The sequence below is a fragment of the Galeopterus variegatus genome, unplaced genomic scaffold, assembly GCF_000696425.1.
Source record: "Galeopterus variegatus unplaced genomic scaffold, G_variegatus-3.0.2 Scaffold3662, whole genome shotgun sequence".
NCBI lineage: Eukaryota > Metazoa > Chordata > Mammalia > Dermoptera > Cynocephalidae > Galeopterus > Galeopterus variegatus.
Window position 1 is genome coordinate 82111 of NW_007729773.1, and position 18478 is coordinate 100588.

The 18478-nt window shown below is 44.3% G+C and overlaps 1 protein-coding gene across 1 annotated transcript in view; it reads right to left on the reverse strand.

Moving 5' to 3' along the window:
- Nucleotides 1-18478, reverse strand: part of DAB1 (Dab, reelin signal transducer, homolog 1 (Drosophila)) — a 155114-nt gene that overhangs the window by 19471 nt on the left and 117165 nt on the right. Inside the window, exons 8-11 of the mRNA XM_008585671.1 lie at nt 12891-12953; nt 10464-10572; nt 2654-2751; nt 2017-2467 (exon numbers count right to left, since the gene is read on the reverse strand). Coding sequence (XP_008583893.1) covers nt 2017-2467; nt 2654-2751; nt 10464-10572; nt 12891-12953 — 721 coding nt within the window. The remainder of the gene's footprint in view (nt 1-2016; nt 2468-2653; nt 2752-10463; nt 10573-12890; nt 12954-18478) is intronic.

An 18478-nucleotide genomic window follows, 5' to 3' on the forward strand; every position in this document is an offset into this window, starting at 1 on the left:
ATTTTGCCCCCAGGGAACATTTGGCAATGTCTGGAACATTTTTGATTGTCACACTAAAGGGTGGGGATGTATGTTACTCGCATCTCATAGGAAGAGGCCAGGGTTCCTGCTAAACAGCCTACAATGCACAGGACAGCCTCCCACAACAAAGAATTATCTTTCCCAATATGTCAATAGTGCCAAGGGTGTAAAACCCTGCTGTAAAACACAGCAGTAGCTAAATGGCCTTTGTTTTGTTTATTTCATTCTCTACAATCTTCCCCAAATGCTGCCCATGTGCTAGACACTATGAGACGTGTAGGAATGATGAAGACTTAATTCCCTGTCCTCAAAGAACTTAAACTTCCCTTTTTAATTTGTAGCTGGCACACAAGCCCATTGAAAGAGAGACGTTTGTTTTTAAAAGATGCTAGGTTATTTATGCATGGCTGTCATTTCTTTAGCATTTCATTTTTTATTCATTATTCTTCATTGAAACCCTGTAAGTTAGAGTTAATAGAGATGCCCCCTCTATGTAGGTCATGTGGCCTGAGTGGAAGTAGGTTGTTTAAACACGTGGAAAGCATTCATTTTCAGAATAGCATTCCGAACCTGGCTGAAATGACGCAATCTAATTGTATTAACATTAGATTTTTTTGACAATTCACAGTGTTGGCCATGCAGTGATCCGTATCACCTGTGACAGTAATGGAAATGCCAAACTCATTGTACCATGAACCTTTTCTTTCTCTTTATCAATTGTCAAGGCACAGGCTGAGTCACCAGAACACCTTCCCCAAATTGTGTTGAACAAGCACACGAGTGCTCAAGTGTATCTGCATTCTGATTTAGCTGCACAGTTACTGTTTTCCAGGGTTTTGCTGTAGAAAAGCAAACTGGGGTAGAATCACTGGATGCCAGGACTAGAAGGAGGTGCACTGCTCATCCAAGCCAATTCACTTATTTTACCAATGACACAGCTGAGTCTCAGAGAAGTCACATGCTTGTTCAAAGACACAGCTTGTAGTAGAGAAGCCAACCCTAGAACTCTAGTCCAGGACTCTGCACAAAACCACTTAACAGGTGATAATAATGATAATAATAATACTTCAAATTTTGTGAGTTATTTAACGTTTTAGTACATGTACCATTGAATCCTTTTAATAACCTATAGCCTTAGACAAATAAGTAAATTGAGGCTCAATAGAAATAAAATGGCTTGCCCAAAAGCACAAAACTAGTAAGTAATAAAGATTATCTCCAGGTTCCAAGTCTAGAATTTTCTGCTACACCTTCTTTTCTTCTTTTTTGTTTCCAGAAGCTTTGAGCCAAATAGAAATAAAATGGCTTGCCCAAAAGCACAAAACTAGTAAGTAATAAAGATTATCTCCAGGTTCCCAGTCTAGAATTTTCTGCTACACCTTCTTTTCTTCTTTTTTGTTTCCAGAAGCTTTGAGCCAAAATCTACTTTTAACTATAACAGCTGTATAAGGCCAAATGGCTGCTATGTCTGTGACCTAAGTTTTCTCTTGATCTTAACTGTCTATTCTAATTTTTAAACTTTGCTCCTAAAATTTAAAAAATTCACATTCATTATTTTTATTTCTACAAGCCATACCAAAATTTGTGTGTCATAAGCTGGGATATGTATAAATGCATGAATGAATAAATGAATGAATGGGCAAACTAACAAATTCGTAAGAGGCAGAGTGACCGGGTGGAAAAACAGCAGGCTTGCATTTAGTTCTACCACTTTGTCTATTGTCTTTGACCCTCATTTTCATTATCTGTCAAACTAGTCTAACAAAACTTGTCATAAGCATTGTTATGAGTCTAAAAATAAACACAGACCATATGGAGAAGGTATGCATGCTGTCACTGGTACCTAAACTGGTAGCTGGGGTAGGTAGCAGTAGAAATCTAAACAAAGAGCCCTGAGGAATGCAACTGAGATGAGCTCTCGTCTCCAGAAACCCAGTCCCCAGAAGCAAGGCGTGGCTCCCATTGGGTTTTATGTCTTAAGAGAAGGGCACTCACGTGAGTTGGTCGATGGCGTGGTAGAAGTCACAGGGGTCAAGTTCAACTGGGAGATGTCAAAGTCATCACAGTCGTCCGTATCCTGTGCCACCCCGACTTTGTTGAAGTAACTGGAGAAGGCCTCTGAGGTACAGGTGAGGGAGGGCTGGTCGGGTTTGCGGGAGGGCACGGGTGGAGGCTGGGCCATCTGGAAATCCTTAAACATTTCTTTCCCCATTTTCTGCCTGGGCTTGTCAGTCTGCGGACTTGACCTGGTGGAGTCACTCGTGCCTGGGACGGTTGCAAGGGGGGTAAGGGGACCTTGGAACATGGCAGCTGGCAAAGGCATAACAGTTTGTGTGGGCATGAAGGCGGCTGGTGGAAACTGACCGGCCACAGCTGGCCAGGGCTGCTGAGTGGCAGGAAAGAGACCTGGCTGGCCCCATGCAATGGGCTGAGCCCCCGGCATCACCTGAGTGACTGGCGGCTGAGCACCCATGGCGATCTGCTGTTGGACGAGGGGCTGCTGGCCCCAGAAGGATGGGAGGACGGCGCCCATTGCAACTGGAAACTGACCGGCCACAGCTGGCCAGGGCTGCTGAGTGGCAGGAAAGAGACCTGGCTGGCCCCATGCGATGGGCTGAGCCCCCGGCATCACCTGAGTGACTGGCGGCTGAGCACCCATGGCAATCTGCTGTTGGACGAGGGGCTGCTGGCCCCAGAAGGATGGGAGGACGGCGCCCATTGCAACATAACCTGGAAGGGAGGAAAGGGAGAGTCAGGAGTCCTGGGAAAGAAGAATCCATGAATTCAAGTGATGGACAAAAACATATGGAGCACCTCCTCAGTGCCAGGCTGTGTGCTAGGGACTGGGGATGCCAAAAGGAGGAAGACAAAAGTCCCTACTCTCAGGGAGCTTGCCTTCTGGAGAAGCTGCCAGGGAAAACCTCTCTAAGGAGGTGACTTGTAAACAGAAACTAGAATGCAGTGAGTGATCAGGCCATGCAGATATCAGGGGTATAATAAAAATAATAATATTTCTATGGTTGTGAAAGGTGTCCAAAACCTCATAGCCACAGGAGCCAGCGTGTCTCAGTGGAAAGGAATACAAAGCAGGCAGGCCTGGCTGTTCATCTTGCCTCCCCTTCTCGCTAGACTTAGGACACTGTCAATTGCTTAAGCTGTCTAAAAGTCAGTCTCTTTGTTGTAAGGCCAATAATACTTTCCTTCTCAGCATTGAGGCAATATGCAAAGGGAACAAGAATCTGAATGCTGGAGTTTCAGAGGTCTATGTTAAAATTGAAACTGCCACTTCATATCTATATTATTTGGGGAGTGCTTCTTTTTTTTTTTCCTTTTTGTCTTTTTCTGTGTCTGGCAACGGATCGCAACCCTCAGTGTCGCGCCCGCACCGGACCGGGACCGGCAACGGGATCGCAACCCTCAGTGTTGCCCCCGCACCTCGCTCAGCCAGTGAGCGGGAACCGGTCTGTATGTGGGATCCGAACCCTCGGCAGGAGCGCCGCCCTGTAGCAGTGCGCCACCAGGCCGGCCCCTGGGGAGTGCTTCTTAACCTCTCTAAGGCTCTATGTCCTTATCTGAAAAATGGGCATAAAATACCTTCTGTCTCATTGGGTTGGTTTGAGGATGAATTGAAATTATATATATAGGGTATGGAGTACTGCATCTGACCCAGAGTAAACATTCAGTAAATGTTAGCTACCAATATGATTTGAAACATATAGCACCTATAAAGTACTTAATATTTTGCTTGATATATAACAGACATGCAACAAATGGTAAATACAGATATTTGTATGCATTATTTCTGTATTATTATTACTCCAATTTTAGAGAATATAAAAAAGAAGGCTATTGTCCGCTCAGGGGTACTTCATACAGTGGCACAGGCTGGGCACTGCAAAACTCCAGGGTGTGTACTCACATATATTACCATGATAATTGTTCCCTGCATTATTCTTTCCTGGTGAGATATATACATTCTAACAGGAGCACAAGTGACACTTGCTACAATAATAACAACAATTTCCAGTTTTTAGATGCCTACAACATGCCAGGTACACTATTAGGTGTTTTACAAGTGAGATATATACATTCTAACAGGAGCACAAGTGACACTTGCTACAATAATAACAACAACAATTTCCAGTTTTTAGATGCCTACAACATGCCAGGTACACTATTAGGTGTTTTACACCTTCACAAAATCCCTGCAGGGTGGGTATTGTTATCGCCGTGTTAGGGATGAAAGAATTGGTACTCAGGCAGGAAAAGCAACCTGCTTAGGGTCAGGCAGGTTGCATGAAGTAGGATCAGGATCTAAACTGAGGTTGTCTGTCCCCAAAGCCAGTGTTTTTTCCTTTGTTGCAGCATCAATGGATTGCCTACCATGGAATGTTTTAGCACACTGCAGGCCTGCAGAAAACTCCAGTGTGTATCCAGTGGCCTCCACCCTTTCCAGGGGGGTACAATGGCTACCTGCATGAACAGTTAAGCCTGGAGGAAAAGTCACCAGACCAGGTAGAGCAGAGTGCAGAGAAGCTAGCTTTGCCTGGCCTCTCAAAATAAGTGTTCTCATGGCTGTCAGTAGGAATTTGCAGGTGCAGTGCGGTGAGACCAAGAAAAAAGGAGTGGATGCAGGGTATCCTAGCAACTTCCAGGTACTGTGGCACCGACCGCATCATGGGTCATCTCAGTAACTGTGGTGCCTCACTCCATGCTCCAGTCTCGGACCCACCAGCCCTTCAACTGACTGATGAGGTACAGGGCCAAATTCAAGGCTTGGCCATTTCCTTGCAAGGTGTCCGTTTTGCCTGAGGCTTCGGAGGGGCACAGACAGGACACCTGGGCTTCTTGCTGATTAATCTAGCAGTGTTAAGTGATTTTGTGGAATGATGCAGGGATGTCAACAAACAAAATAGAGAATATCCTTGTAAGACCACTTAGTCCAACTGCTCTGAAGTAAGGGGGGTGAGGAGGCATTGGTGCTGACATTTCAAACTTGAAAACTGCTTACGTCACCTCACCTATCACATCATAATACAGTGGCTTGAATCTACCTACAGGGAAGAATTCTGCAACTTTTTTTTCTGATTTCCTGATATACTTCGATATGGCACAATGGTTCTCAGTGGGAGTGCTACTGCCCCCTAGGGGTGATTAGGCAATTGGTAGCATGTGTTTTGGTTGTCATGATAAACTGGAGAGGTGTGAGGCACTATTGCCATTTAAGGGGGCCAGCGCATTGATGGTAGACATCCTGTAATGTGTGAGGCCAACGTGCACAACAAAAAATTATTCCACATCCTGTTTACGATTATTTAAGCCTAGAGTCAATTTTGAATTATACAGAAATTCAGGTTCTTTGCACAATTTTAATGCATTTAATTTTCCAGGGATGGAACTGTGTACATTGAGATGAGATTGTATTTTGTTTCACTTGGAACACTGTCAAAAGTTGATCACCATTTTGGAAAATGGCTGTCCTGGACAAAAACACTTCTCTTGGTGGCTGAGCCATCAGGACACTTCTGTATCAGCCTGCACTTGTAGCTGAAGCTTTCAAGTGATTTTATTTATAGGCATATGCACCTGACTACTTATTATATCTTCTAGTGTGCTCATGTCTCAGTATTTCCTTATTTAAATACATATCATTTTTTATAAATTAACTTTCTTCTACCTTATATTACAGTTAGGGCATTATATTGATTTTTGAAAAACTGTGTAGGTGGGTTATATTATCTATGAATTTCATTTTAAGATGTTAAAGGAGACATTGCAAATATTTGTCATAAAAAGGCAGCACTGGGTCTGACAGGTGGAGACCTTCACATGGATCTTTCAACCACCCCAGTCCTGATGTCCACTTCAGTGAGTGGGTGGAAGGCTTTAGTCTCCACCCAGTCAAGTTTTTTGCTTTGCTTCCATTCTACCTTCTTCCCTGCCACAGAGGACTGTTCTAAAATGCAATTGTGGTGCTTCACTGTTTGCAGGATAAGGCTCAGATGGCTTAGCTTGGCTTATGAACCCTTGGGGGTTGGCCCTCTCCCACCCCTTCATCAACATCTTCAATTCCTATCCTTACCGGCACTTTCTCTCCAGCCATTGCCAGCAATTCCCAAACTGCTGGCTCTCATCACTTGCCTGGAAAGCCACCCCAACTTTTTCTCGCAGCTAACCCTCACTTGCTCTTTGTGACTCAGTTCACCTGCACCTCTGCTGGATCCTTCCCTGTCCTCTAGCCTCAACTGGTCCTTCTCTGGGCACCCACCATCCCCTGCAGTCACCTCTATGACAGTGCTTGTCATTCTGCATTGTAACTGCCTGGTTATTCTGTCTTCTTTCATGAGACTGGAAACCACCTGTTGGCAGAAACCCTTCATTTTCTTTCTCTCCACCTGTCTAGCCTACTTTTCAGCACATATTAACAGCTCCATAAATGCTTGAGGCTGGAAAAAGGCCCTACAGAAAGGTAAATGAGTCACTGAGGAATCAATGCCTTCACTGCATCTTTCCAAGCATACAACTAAACACAGAGATCCAGAAGTGCTGTAATCTCTGAGGATGCTACTGTTGGTGGCAGGCGTTTTCCCCTCCCATCTTTTTTTTTTTTTTCCCCTCAAGGAACTAACAGATGGGCTGTGCCCACTTTTCTGGAGAGAGCTATTACTGTGTCTCTCTGGCTTCATGCCATCTGCTGTAGACCAAAGTACAATATTCAAAAGGAAAAACAGGTAGCACAGGGTAATTGAATATCATGTTTGGGAGCTTGTAGGTCTCACTTGCTTTTTCTGGGGGCCCCTGCAGCCTGGGCTTTTCCCAGGCCTGTGAGGTAAAGCGCCCTGACCACACGACCTTGTGCATTCCTGAAGGGACACCTCAGCGTAGGACTGCGGTAACACTGGATATGGGGAGCCACTTGGTGACTGCCACTGCAGCTACTTAACAGCATGTTAACTGTTTAGTCATTAATGTTCAACAGTGGAGGGAGGAAGTGCCAAGGAGCATCTGTTTATGTCATGGAGTTTGGATCAATCATAAATCTCTTTGCTGTGAAATGAGAGGGAACACCTGTCCTGCTGCCTTGCAGTTAGAGGTTTTAAAAGGGTTGAAAATTGTAATTTATAACTGGATGCTAGCACATGGGGATGCCCCCAGTATTTGGAAAGAGAAGAAAATAAAAATTAGGCTAAGCTACAAGATAAACACTAAAAACTAAGGGACTCCCCCAGCAGTTATACAGAACTCGTATGGCACCTCTTATCTACATTATCTCACTTGATTGATTCATTCAAAAATATTCCTACTGGGTGCCAATCACTGTTTTAGTATCTGAAGATGCAGTAAGAAACAAAACAGTAACAAATAAATAAATCAATAAATCCTTGCCCTAACGGAGCTTACAGTTTTGTGAAGCTGACCCATGCAGCAAGCCTCCGAGGTAGCTGTTATTCCTATCTCTTTAACCCAAATATGAGAAATTGCAGCTCCATGTGGGAAAAACTTGATGCAGCTACACAGTCTGTGAGTAGCAGTGCCAGGGCTCCTGATGAACCGTGTAGCAAATATTTGTTGAGTGCTTACTTATGTCAGCCCTCCCAGGCACTGTCATAGATGTTTTACTACACTTACTCATGCAAACCTCATGACAGGTCTATGAGGCAGAATTATGATCATCCCCCCATTTCACAGGTGAGTTCCTTGAGGCTCAGAAGAGATTGAGCTGAGTATTATGCAGCTTGTTAGGAGCAGAGCTGTGTGCATACCTACTGCACTATCTACATACCCAGGCTGCCTCTGCCACGAGCAGTCAGGAGGACAAGACCTAAACCTTCTTACATGCATTTCCTAAAAATCCCAAGAAGGGAAAGGAAAACATATAGGTAGGAAAGAACAAGTTTTCTTCTACTTTAGAAATCAGAGTAATAATAATTGCATTTTCCACACCAAGTATGTATGACATGCCAGAATTTTTCAAGGTGCTTAACTTCATTTTCTCATTTAATTCTCATGATATTGTTGCAAGGTAAGTATTATTTTCAACCCAGTTATAAAGATGAAGAAACTCTGGCTCTGACAGGTTAAGTAATTTGCCCAGGAGTGTAAAGCTCATAAATAAATGGCTGAATCAGGATTCAAACCTGCTGCATGAGATTCAAAAGCCCCCAGAAGCCAGCCGATCCATTGTACTGCATAACCCAGTTCATTTCCCCGTCTCCCTGCCACAGGCTGGTCAATTACTGACAGGGAGATGAAGATTCGATTGCTGCAGAGATTTTCAAGGCCAGGTAAGGGAGGAAAAGGGCAGGTAGTTTAACTGAAACCTGGTTTTGTTCCTCGGCATAACTTAAGTAGAGGAAGAAAGCAAAAATATGCTAATTAAAATTAATTTTATACTCACATTCTTAAAATTGAAATGTTGGAGGTAATCTATCAATTGTTTAAACAAAAGAAACCAAATCTAGATGTGCAGAAGTGGTTTGTCCATAGTTTACAACGTGGATGGTTAACCTGCAAGACTAAAACCCAGGTCTTCAAAGCCCCTAATCTGGTCTAAGCCTGAGAGAAGGCCCACAGCAGAACTGTGTCCAGCACAGGCAGTGCTCAGGGTGCTTTTAATAAAATGTTAGGGCTGGCAGTGATGTGAAATTGCATCCAACCCCACCTTCTTTTTTATAGAGAAGGGAATGAAGACTAGCAGGGGCCATGTCATTCCTCTTCCTCAAACACCCCTAACTCTGACACCTGCTTGACAGCTCCCTTGCCCCTTCCCTTCTGCTCACATCTCACCTTTGCAGGAGTTCTGTTGACCACACCCTCCATGTCCACCTGCCTCTGCCTAGATGCTCCCATCCCCTGCTCTATATTTTCTTTGTCCATACTGCTTCTCATTTTCTAACATGTTCTATAAGTTACTGACTTCTATGTTATTGCCTATCTCCCCGAAGGAAGGTAGGCTGGCTGTCTGTTGTGTTCACCGACATACACCAAGCATCTAGAACAGGACCTGGCATGTAGAAGGCACTCTGAATATTTGTGGAATGAACATGCTGCAAATTAGTAAGTTTGGAGCCTAAAGTTTCCATCATCTTCCCCAGCATATCTGTATAAATAAAATAATTGGGACAAAGCATGGGTATTCTGAACACAGGCTGATACATAGGAGGGTGGTGTATTTCTGGTGGTCAACTGTTATTCTTATTTAAAAGGTCATATTGTATTACGCTGCTCCCAAGGAGATTATAATATCCATTTAGGTAAGACAAAACTGGTCATCACCACTGCCCCATTATAGAGATAGGTAAAACAGATGCAATTGGGAAGCTTAGCAATTCAATAAATTTCCAGGCTACCTGCAGAGTCTAAGCTGTAAGTCAGAGCCCATGGCTACCAACCTTGGTTGTATCTAAAAGTTTACAGTGATCCCTTGGCTCATGAGGAATAACTGTAAGTATTTCAGAGCAGGGTATGAAGTTTTAATTTACTTCAAAAAAAGCAAGGTTTATATTTGGTAGCAAGAATTTGCTTCTAACACTAGGTAATTAAAAGTAATTACTTATTTAAAAAAAAGCAAGAAGATTTGTATTCTGAAATATTCATACTCTATTTGCCATTTATAAGAATAAAGTTGAGAAAGAGAAAGCCACAGATTTCAAATATGTAGTTAAAGGAAAATGCAAACATTTTTAAGTCTCCCATGTATGTAAAAAACAGAACCAATACTACCTTTGGCCATTTCCAAGTAGCGTGGCCTGGCTACATGGAGTACCTGATACCATGGAAACAAGGTGGGGTCCATGGGTTCCTCCCAGTTGTAATTCACCTGCAATACGTCACTACATATAGTTTTACCCTCTTGTAAAAGTAGTATAGATATTTTAAAGCATATTTAGAAAATAGAATACTTTCTAAATCCTAAGAGTCACATCATCCTCACAATTCACTATTTGCAATTCACTCTCGGCACCTAGGGTTTTCCTGCCTCCACACAGGGAACCTCCCCTTCCTTGAGTCAGCACCAAATAAGGCAGGTCCCTTCTACCCGTCAGGTCTCAAAAGAGTTGTGCAGAGCTGACTCCGTCCCCTCCACTGCTCACATTCTTCTCTCCTTCTGGCTAAGGTAGACGGGAAGAAATGGGCCTGTGCTGATTTGCACGGCTGTGTGTATACCATGCCCCCAAAAGCTATATACCTGAGTAATCTAGAACACTGAACTTTCTAGGTGAAAGGCATTGCTGAATTCCAGCCAGCAGCATACCAGAGCTCCATACTGTACCTTGACCTCCCCACCAAATGGCAGCACCTCAACGTCACCTGAAGAGTCACGGGAGAGAAGAAGGGTGCTTCCACAGGTGTTCTGGCATAATTTGGCACTGGTTCAGTCAACCTCTTCTCTCTCGATAAATGGAGGCCAAAGGGAGGGAAGCTGTTGGAAGAGGGCTTACCTGAGGGTACAGCAGCGGTGCCAAAAGGTACAGAGCCAAACACATCTGCACTCGCCGGAAGTGTCTGAGATGAAGATGGGATAAAGGCATCACCTGGAGTTGCAGGAGTCTGCCAGACAGAGAGAGGCAGAGGATGCATGAGACCTGGCTCAGGAGTCATCAAAGGTGGGAGACAGCAGGTGCAGGAACTAAACGGGGGCTGCAGAAGAAGGCCACAGTCCAGGCCACTTAGGGATGTGTGGATCATGGGCTGGTTACACAGACTTTATTTATAAAGTGGGGAAGATGATACTTCTAGAACTGCTGTAAGGATTAAATGAGGTCATGCACTTTATTATTATTTTATGTCATTTAAATTACTTAGCACCATGCATAGACTTGTAGTAGGTGCTCAGCAAACATGCCCAGTATCATAATGATTCAGTATGAGCCCCTACTCCTTGGGGGGTGTGTTCAGGCCACCAAATTATTCCATAATATCTGGCTTTCATCCTTTGGAGGTGGTCAATTCAAATTAAAATACATCCATTCAAGACCTACTGTGTGTCTGGCTCAGGGCCTGTCACTAAATACGTGGTCAGTAAATAGTTGTTGACTAAATGAAAAAATAAAGCTTAGCAGGTGGAGCACAGACCCTTGTATCCTGGGCCTCCTGGAATTTTGCCTGAATCTTCATTTGCCAAAGGAAGTAAATATTTTCAAGAAGACAACAAAAAACAAAGCCTGCACAGCTGAAAATTCTATAGTACCTGGCCCACACTAGAATTCCAGAAAGGTCTGCTGCATGAACTGATGGGTAAAGGAGGGTGGGTACTGAAATAAAAATGTCAGTGCTCATATTTTTTTTAATGTCCACACCTGTTTACAGCAGGCTGTTGCCTACAGCATATAAGTCTGTTTGATGCCATAACATCCTTGTTTTTTTTTTCCCCCCTTGAAATAGACTGGGCAAGCAATTAATCCTGAAACCATGGCAATTAGACAAGGCCATTTTTAGACTAGCAGCTTGCAGGACGAATGGCATTGTTCTGAGGATTATTAAATACCCATTTGGACTGCGCTTGGGTTCAGGGCCAGAAACTGCCATGAGCTGCTGTGTTAAGCACTTTTAAACACAGTCAGTGCTGTTCTCCTCTCCCCATGTGACCTTGGGTGAGTCACATGTCCTCTCTGGGACTCATCTTAAAATGAACAGGATATGGTTAGAAGATCTCTCCAGACCTTTCTAGCTCCACAGCCCTGCAGTTCTGCAATCCCCAGTTCCCGGGATGAAGCTGTTACCCCTGGGAAGGAGTAGAGAATGAGAACGACTAGAGCTGTCCAGCTGCCCTGGGGACAGGAGCCACAGCCCCGCCCTCAAGGCTGCTCCGGACATCAGGTGTTGGGAGCAGGGTAGCTGTGCGTAGACTTCCTGGCGGCAGCTGTGGGCAGCAGGGTCTCGTGCCATCTGTCCTCAGTGGTGAGGTTACAGCCTTTTCTCTGTGAGGTGCATCTTGCCAATGAACCATAGCCCCATCCCTCGGTTTGCACAACTGTGCAATGCCCAGAGGAGCTGTCCCCTCCCAGCAGCTTCAGCTGGTGCAGCTGTGCTGACTCCTCTCCACCCACCTCCAGGAATGGGCAGGGAGGGGCTGGAGGGGCCACCTCGGCCCTTTCCTTTGCAGTGGATGCAGGTTTGCTTTTGAATGCATCCAGCTCTGGGATTCTATTTTGCTTTGGTTTTAATTCTGTTTTCTTCTTTTCATTTTCAAATTAAGGCTCCCTGCAATCTCTGTCCTCTTACAGGCATTGACTGAGACACCCTGGCTGAAGATGTGGCAGGGAACCCAAAGCTTCTTGGAAAGCTCAGTAAGGCCCGGGTCTTGGTCTGCAAAGCTATGAGGCAGGTTGGAAGGGAGAGAGAAAACAAAAGGAGGGAAGGAGAGAGGAGGGAAAGGAGAGAGGGAAGGGCAGAACGGGGCAGAGGGGGAAGATGCTTCCTTCACTGGGCTGACCACAAATGCTGTGCTGGGCTCAGGGTAGGGGCTGATAAATGCCTTATCACGTTTATTGTCCTGTTGAGTTTCTTGCCCATATTCCTAATGAGACTATGTGTTCCTTGTAGGCAGAAACCACATCTCATTCATGTCTCTCTTCTCAGTGCCCAGCAGAAGAGCAAGCAGCCTGGCAGTGTCCTGCAATTGCTGAATGCACAGTCTCATGTATTTCTCAAAACAGAGGTATATATTTTAATTCCTTTTTTTTTTAATGGCAGAGGAAACTAAGGTTCAGAATTGCTAGTTAACTTGCCCAAGTCACACAGCCTGAAAGAGTCAGAACTGAAATTCACCAGCAGGCCTCTTCTACCCAAAGCCCACGTTCTGGCCACCATGTGACGGAGGAAAGAAAGGGAAAGGACGCGAGGCTCAGAGGGCAGTGCATACTTACGGGGGGAGAGGTTATATCAGGAGGGGTGGACATGTCCCCAAAAAGTTCTAATTGGGTCACAGCCTGAAAAGATAAAAAGATAACTATGTAACCACAAGGAAAGCTGTTGCTGCTGGGCACTGCTTTAAAAACAGTATGAATAAGGGAAAATGTTTCTCTTTTCCATCACAACTATATAAACGATAAGCCCAGTTGGTCATTACTATACCTCATGATCACAAAGGCAACATCTCAGATGCAGCCAGAGCGATTCTTGCTTTAGCATGTCTGGCTGTTTATCCAGGCTTGGTCAAGATCACTCATCAGCCACTTCCCATAGGCAGGAAGGAATCCCATCATTGGTTTTTCTCTCATGAGTGTATCCACACATACAAGATGACTCCACATGTAAGTACAGCAAAACATGACTTCATGGCCACTTCTCAGTAAATGCTCCCAATAACACTAACCCTGAGAGGTAGGAATCATCATCCTCATTTTTGCAGATAAACTGAGTATCACAGAGGTGACATCAAGGTCACCCAGGCCAGGATTTGAATTTTCTGTATATAGAGCACACAATCAAATGGCAGTCTCAGAAAGAGTCCATTTTTAGGGTAGAATAATGAAGTTGGAGGAAAAGAAAACATTTCATTTAATACCAGGAAGGGCATCAAAAACAGCCCAGTATACATGCAATTAATCACTCCTAGGAACTCCATCTCTGCAGACACTTTATCATCTGTCTTCCCATCCATCATCCGGGAGTGTCTGAGCCGGGCCAGACATAGCAGCTAAAGAAACCTTTCAGATATACTTAGAGATTAATCTGCATATGTATTCCAGCTTCAGAGGCTGTAGGGAGTCTGTGGCTGGGAACCAAACGGCCTGACTTAATAAGTATATAATCACATGCTTTGTGCAAACCTGTCTGCCAGGGAGAAAGTACTTTCTACCCTCCTCCAGATCTTAAGTGATGGCTTCTAATTGAGGGAACATAAAAACACCACTGAACAGAAGGGACAGGGAGTCTGACTGCCCTGCCACACCAGACCCTTGCATTCAAATCTGCTCTAACCAGGTCGTGGCTGGATCTCTAGGATCCACACAAAAAAAGGAATGTTTTTTCCTCCTGATGAGGGAGCTCTAGGCTCTGGAGGAGGTCCCACACCTGGAAATACATCTGTGTTGTACTACTCCCAATATCTGCACCTCCTCAGAGCTAACGTTCCCTCACCTAGACAGTGGAGATCTCTTTTGCAGATTTACTGGCAATGTTAATAGCAGGACTGTCTTTGAAGTTGGCTAAGCCTGGTTGAAAAGGCACAAAAGGCTCTTTTTGCTGAAAGGATAGAAGCTTAGGCTTGTTAACTTACTTTCAACTCTTTCTTCCCTTTGAGCTTTTAGATTGAATAGTAGTGCCTGGCATACAGTAGGGCCCTACAAGCATTAATTTCCTTTCAAGATACACAATATTTTTTCCATAAATGTTGAACAAACAACTGTTAGGTACTGGGTATGGTGCTAATGCTGGAAACATAATAAGGAGAAATGCCACGTCTCAGCCTGCAGGGAGCTTACAGTCTGGTGGGGACAATCCATAGATGTACATAATTTCAAGGTAATGTGGCAGGAGTAGCCACAGAGGTCTCTATGGGGCTCTGTGGGAGCACCCAGGAGGGGACCCAGCTAGCTTTTGGCAAACAAGTTTAATGAGGATTTTCTAAAGTAAATAGCCTGGATCTGAATTCTGAAGCACAGATGCAGTTAGCCAGGTGACAGAAGAGAGGAGGAGTCATCCAGGCACATGAAACTGCAGGAGCAAAAAGCTAGCTGCTGGGGACAGTGTGGGTAGTGGACGGAGGCGATGTGGTGTTACCAGTGGGAAGGTGAGAGAGGAAGCAGGTGGCATGGACAGGGGCCAGGCTGTGGTGGGGCTTGTGTGCATTTCACAGTCCTTCCCACCGACTCTTTACTAACTTGGTTCTCTCTCATAGGATATCAGTCAGCAGCCAATGGGATAGAGGTGGCCAGCATGCAGAGTGCTCTCCCAAATCTGGCTGTACCCTAAATGTTTTTCTTTGGTAAGATATCTTCAGCATGTTAGCAATATTCTATATTACTTGGTAAAACTATGCCAGTCCTTTAGACTCTCTCCCAAATTTATAAAAAGAATAATTCTATTAATTTAAAACAAGCTTCCAGGCTTCCTTGCGATTGGAACTTGATACTTTTAAAATGGTGTGCAACTATTTTCAGTGTTAGGAAAATATTAAAATGAAGTTAATAATTAAGTCACACAATTTACATTTCAAATGTGTTGAACTCATGGCATACTTTTACTAACATCGTACATATAATTTATTGGCTAATTTTCTCCTTAAGCACAACTTTTAAAATAACCTTCATTCTTGAGATATAGACTTTCCTCTTGCCAGAAGATTTTCACTCAAGGATTAAATGAGAAAAACATGCGGAGGCATAAAACATAGATTGTTATTTCCTTCCACTGGATTGCTGTTTCAATAGAATCTTGAGTTAATTAAATTTTATAGAAAAAGGAAATTCTTGGGCCATAAAATTAAAAATAATCCTAATAACCATATATGATTAAAAATCTGAAATGGTATCTATTTTCATAGCCTTCCTCCTCATGTTAACCCAAGTCCTTTTATTTGTAACTTAATAAACCATGTTCCATCTGATAATATTGTGCTAATTAATCATTTTAAAGGTTTCAAGAGAATAAAACTAACAATTCACATGTGTAAAACCCTTTACAGTTTACAATATGCTTTCAAATCCATTCTCATCATGTTTGACACTCGCTGAGCCCTGTGAAGTCGGCAGCCTGGCCATCCCTGTCACTTCTCTATATTTTACAGACAAGCTAACCAAGGCTGAAGTTAAGTGACTTGCCTGTGATCAGCCAGCTAAAAGCAGCTAGGATGGACTTGACCATTTATTTACCTATTACTTTACAGATTCTAGTTAGCCTTGCTAAGTGGTGGAAGTCCAGCTCTACAATATTCGCTAACCGCAAGTCAGGGTTCCTAAGAGGTCTGCCATGATGCACACCCATCTAAAGTCACCTGGAACATCTGCTGAGATGCCTACTGGCCACAGAGTAAGGCTTTTCCATGACCACACTTCAAATGTCTTCCAGTAGAGAGAGATGTAGCTGTTGATGGCAGATTTTGCCCCTTGTTAGGCCCGTGAGCATTTTCCAGGGGTTAGAAGAGTGATACTGGAAGCTGCCGAGGCCAGTGAAAGAGACAAGTAGCTTAGATGTTTAGGGGTTAGCCCTTCAATATCTCCATCAGGGCTGTCCCTTCCCCAGCCATTCTTTGGAATGAAGAAATGATGGTCCCCAGTAATGTCTGGTTCAAGATCACTCCTCTGATCCTTCTTTTAACTAGACTGCTGCAGCTAGATCTCTTGGCCCCTGCTAGAGAGAAATTCTGAAGGCACCATTGATGAGGGCTGAGATGTTATTGGCTGGCCCCCAAAGCACATTCTCACAGACCTACTCCCAATGTTTTGGCATCAGGAGCTCCCTGTAACCCTTCAGTCAGCAAAGATATGGAAGTTCCTAGCATCAGCTACTGTGCCAAGAGCAGGGGATACAGGGACGAATAAGGCACATTCCTGTTCCTGTTGTCATGAGCTGGATGCTTTATGGAAAGACAGGCCTATGGACACAATCAATGCAGTGTCATGGAGGAAAGAAGCACAGGGGTTACGAAAGGAGACGCCACCTCAGGGCCTTTGCACATACTCCTCCTGCTACCTAAAACATTCATTCCTTCCCTTACTGCCTTTCCCACCTTTCCTTCAGGAAACAGATTAGAAGACTTCTGTTTTGTTTCTTTCTGTCTAGAAAGCATTGCCTTACTCAGTTTGTACCCATCCCATTGCTCGTGATGCTTCTAGATCAGTGGTTCTCAATTGGATGAACACTGAAATCACCTGGGGAAAAAATACTGATGCCTGGTCCCCACCCCTAGAGATCGTGAAGTAACTGGTGTGAGGTATAGCCTTGCCATAGGAACTTGGAAAGTTCTCCTAATGATTCTAATTTATTGCCAAAGTTGAGGACCCCATTCCTTGAGGCTTCCCAACACCATGTATGCAGGGGTGATAATATTCATTGGCCTGTGCATCAACCAACTTAAACAAACATTGGCTGCAAACCAGTACATCTATACCAGAGAATACCAACTGAATAGCAGCCTTGCCTATTTTGTATTCCCAGTGGTCGTACTTGGCACATCCTCCTTACATATCTGAATTCCTACTATATTATGTCATGCTACGCTATGCTACACTCGGCTAGGTGAGGCTGTCCTACCACATTCTGTTCTATGCAGTGTTCCACTATGTTATATTGTGAGCTAGTTTAGGACAGGGGCTGTGTCTTTATGGCATCTCTCGCACCTATCAACATGCCTAGAACATTTAGAGGCTCGAAAAATATTTGTTGGATGAAAAGAATAGGTGTATCTCTCCTCCAACACACACATTCTTCTACACATGCACATGTATGTACACTCTCACTATGTAACCTCGTGGCAGGGCTCACCCACAGCTTGTTGGATGAAAAGAATAGGTGTATCTCTCCTCCAACACACACATTCTTCTACACATGCACGTGTATGTACACTCTCACTATGTAACCTCGTGGCAGGGCTCACCCACAGTCCTGTGAACATCAGAATCAGCATGCCCTGGAGCAAAGCAGAGCAGAACATCTGCCGTTCATGCAAGCTGGATGAGGACAATGTTTAATGCACGAGAACGACAAGAACAGCTTTCATGTAACAAGAACCTTGAGGCCTTACCTTCGTTGCCTCAAAAATCTCATCAAAATCCATGGGCAGGTTTCTGTTCTGTAACCACAAGGCATGACCAGTGAGCATGGAATGAACGATGGGATAATGACATGAAACAGTTAACCAGATGGGCCCTCTTATTCTTACCGGGGTGGCGGCTGCAAACCGTTCTTCAAAATCCTCGAACGCCTGGCCGTTCTGAAAGTGGAAGGGGATGATGGATGAGGATGGAGTGAATGACACACAAATGACATGGATTCATGAGTTTCATGATGACGGTATCTATGGTTTACACTCCCACGGTCCCAGTAGGCGGGGGCTGTTTCCAATGTCTGTGAAAACTCCGGAATATGTTTCCAGCATAAGCAGATGATAAAACACAGGCCTGAGTAGGAAAATACAGTGGCGGTAACTTCGTGAGTTTAAAGTCCATCTTCCTGCAAGTACAGACAATACCCAGCCAGTCTCAACAGTGGATACAGAAAAAAGTGTGACGTTTACATTTGAGATTTTTCCTTTAAAAGGAATAAATGGTAGCATATGCTCTTGCCAAACTCAACTCTCCGGAGCAGTTGTGGGCAGCTAGGTTGTGTGTGCCTTTGTGCCTCCTGCCTGCCCTCTCTGCTGACCTGTTCCCCATCCCACCCCTGCAGGCTCAAAGCTAACACATTCCTCAAGCCCAGCTGCAAAGCCTCCTCCTCCATGAAGCTTTCCTCCCAGCTAGAAGCCCTCTGTTCAGAACCATGTTTTAAAAGTAGCTGGCAGCTGGCCAAATCT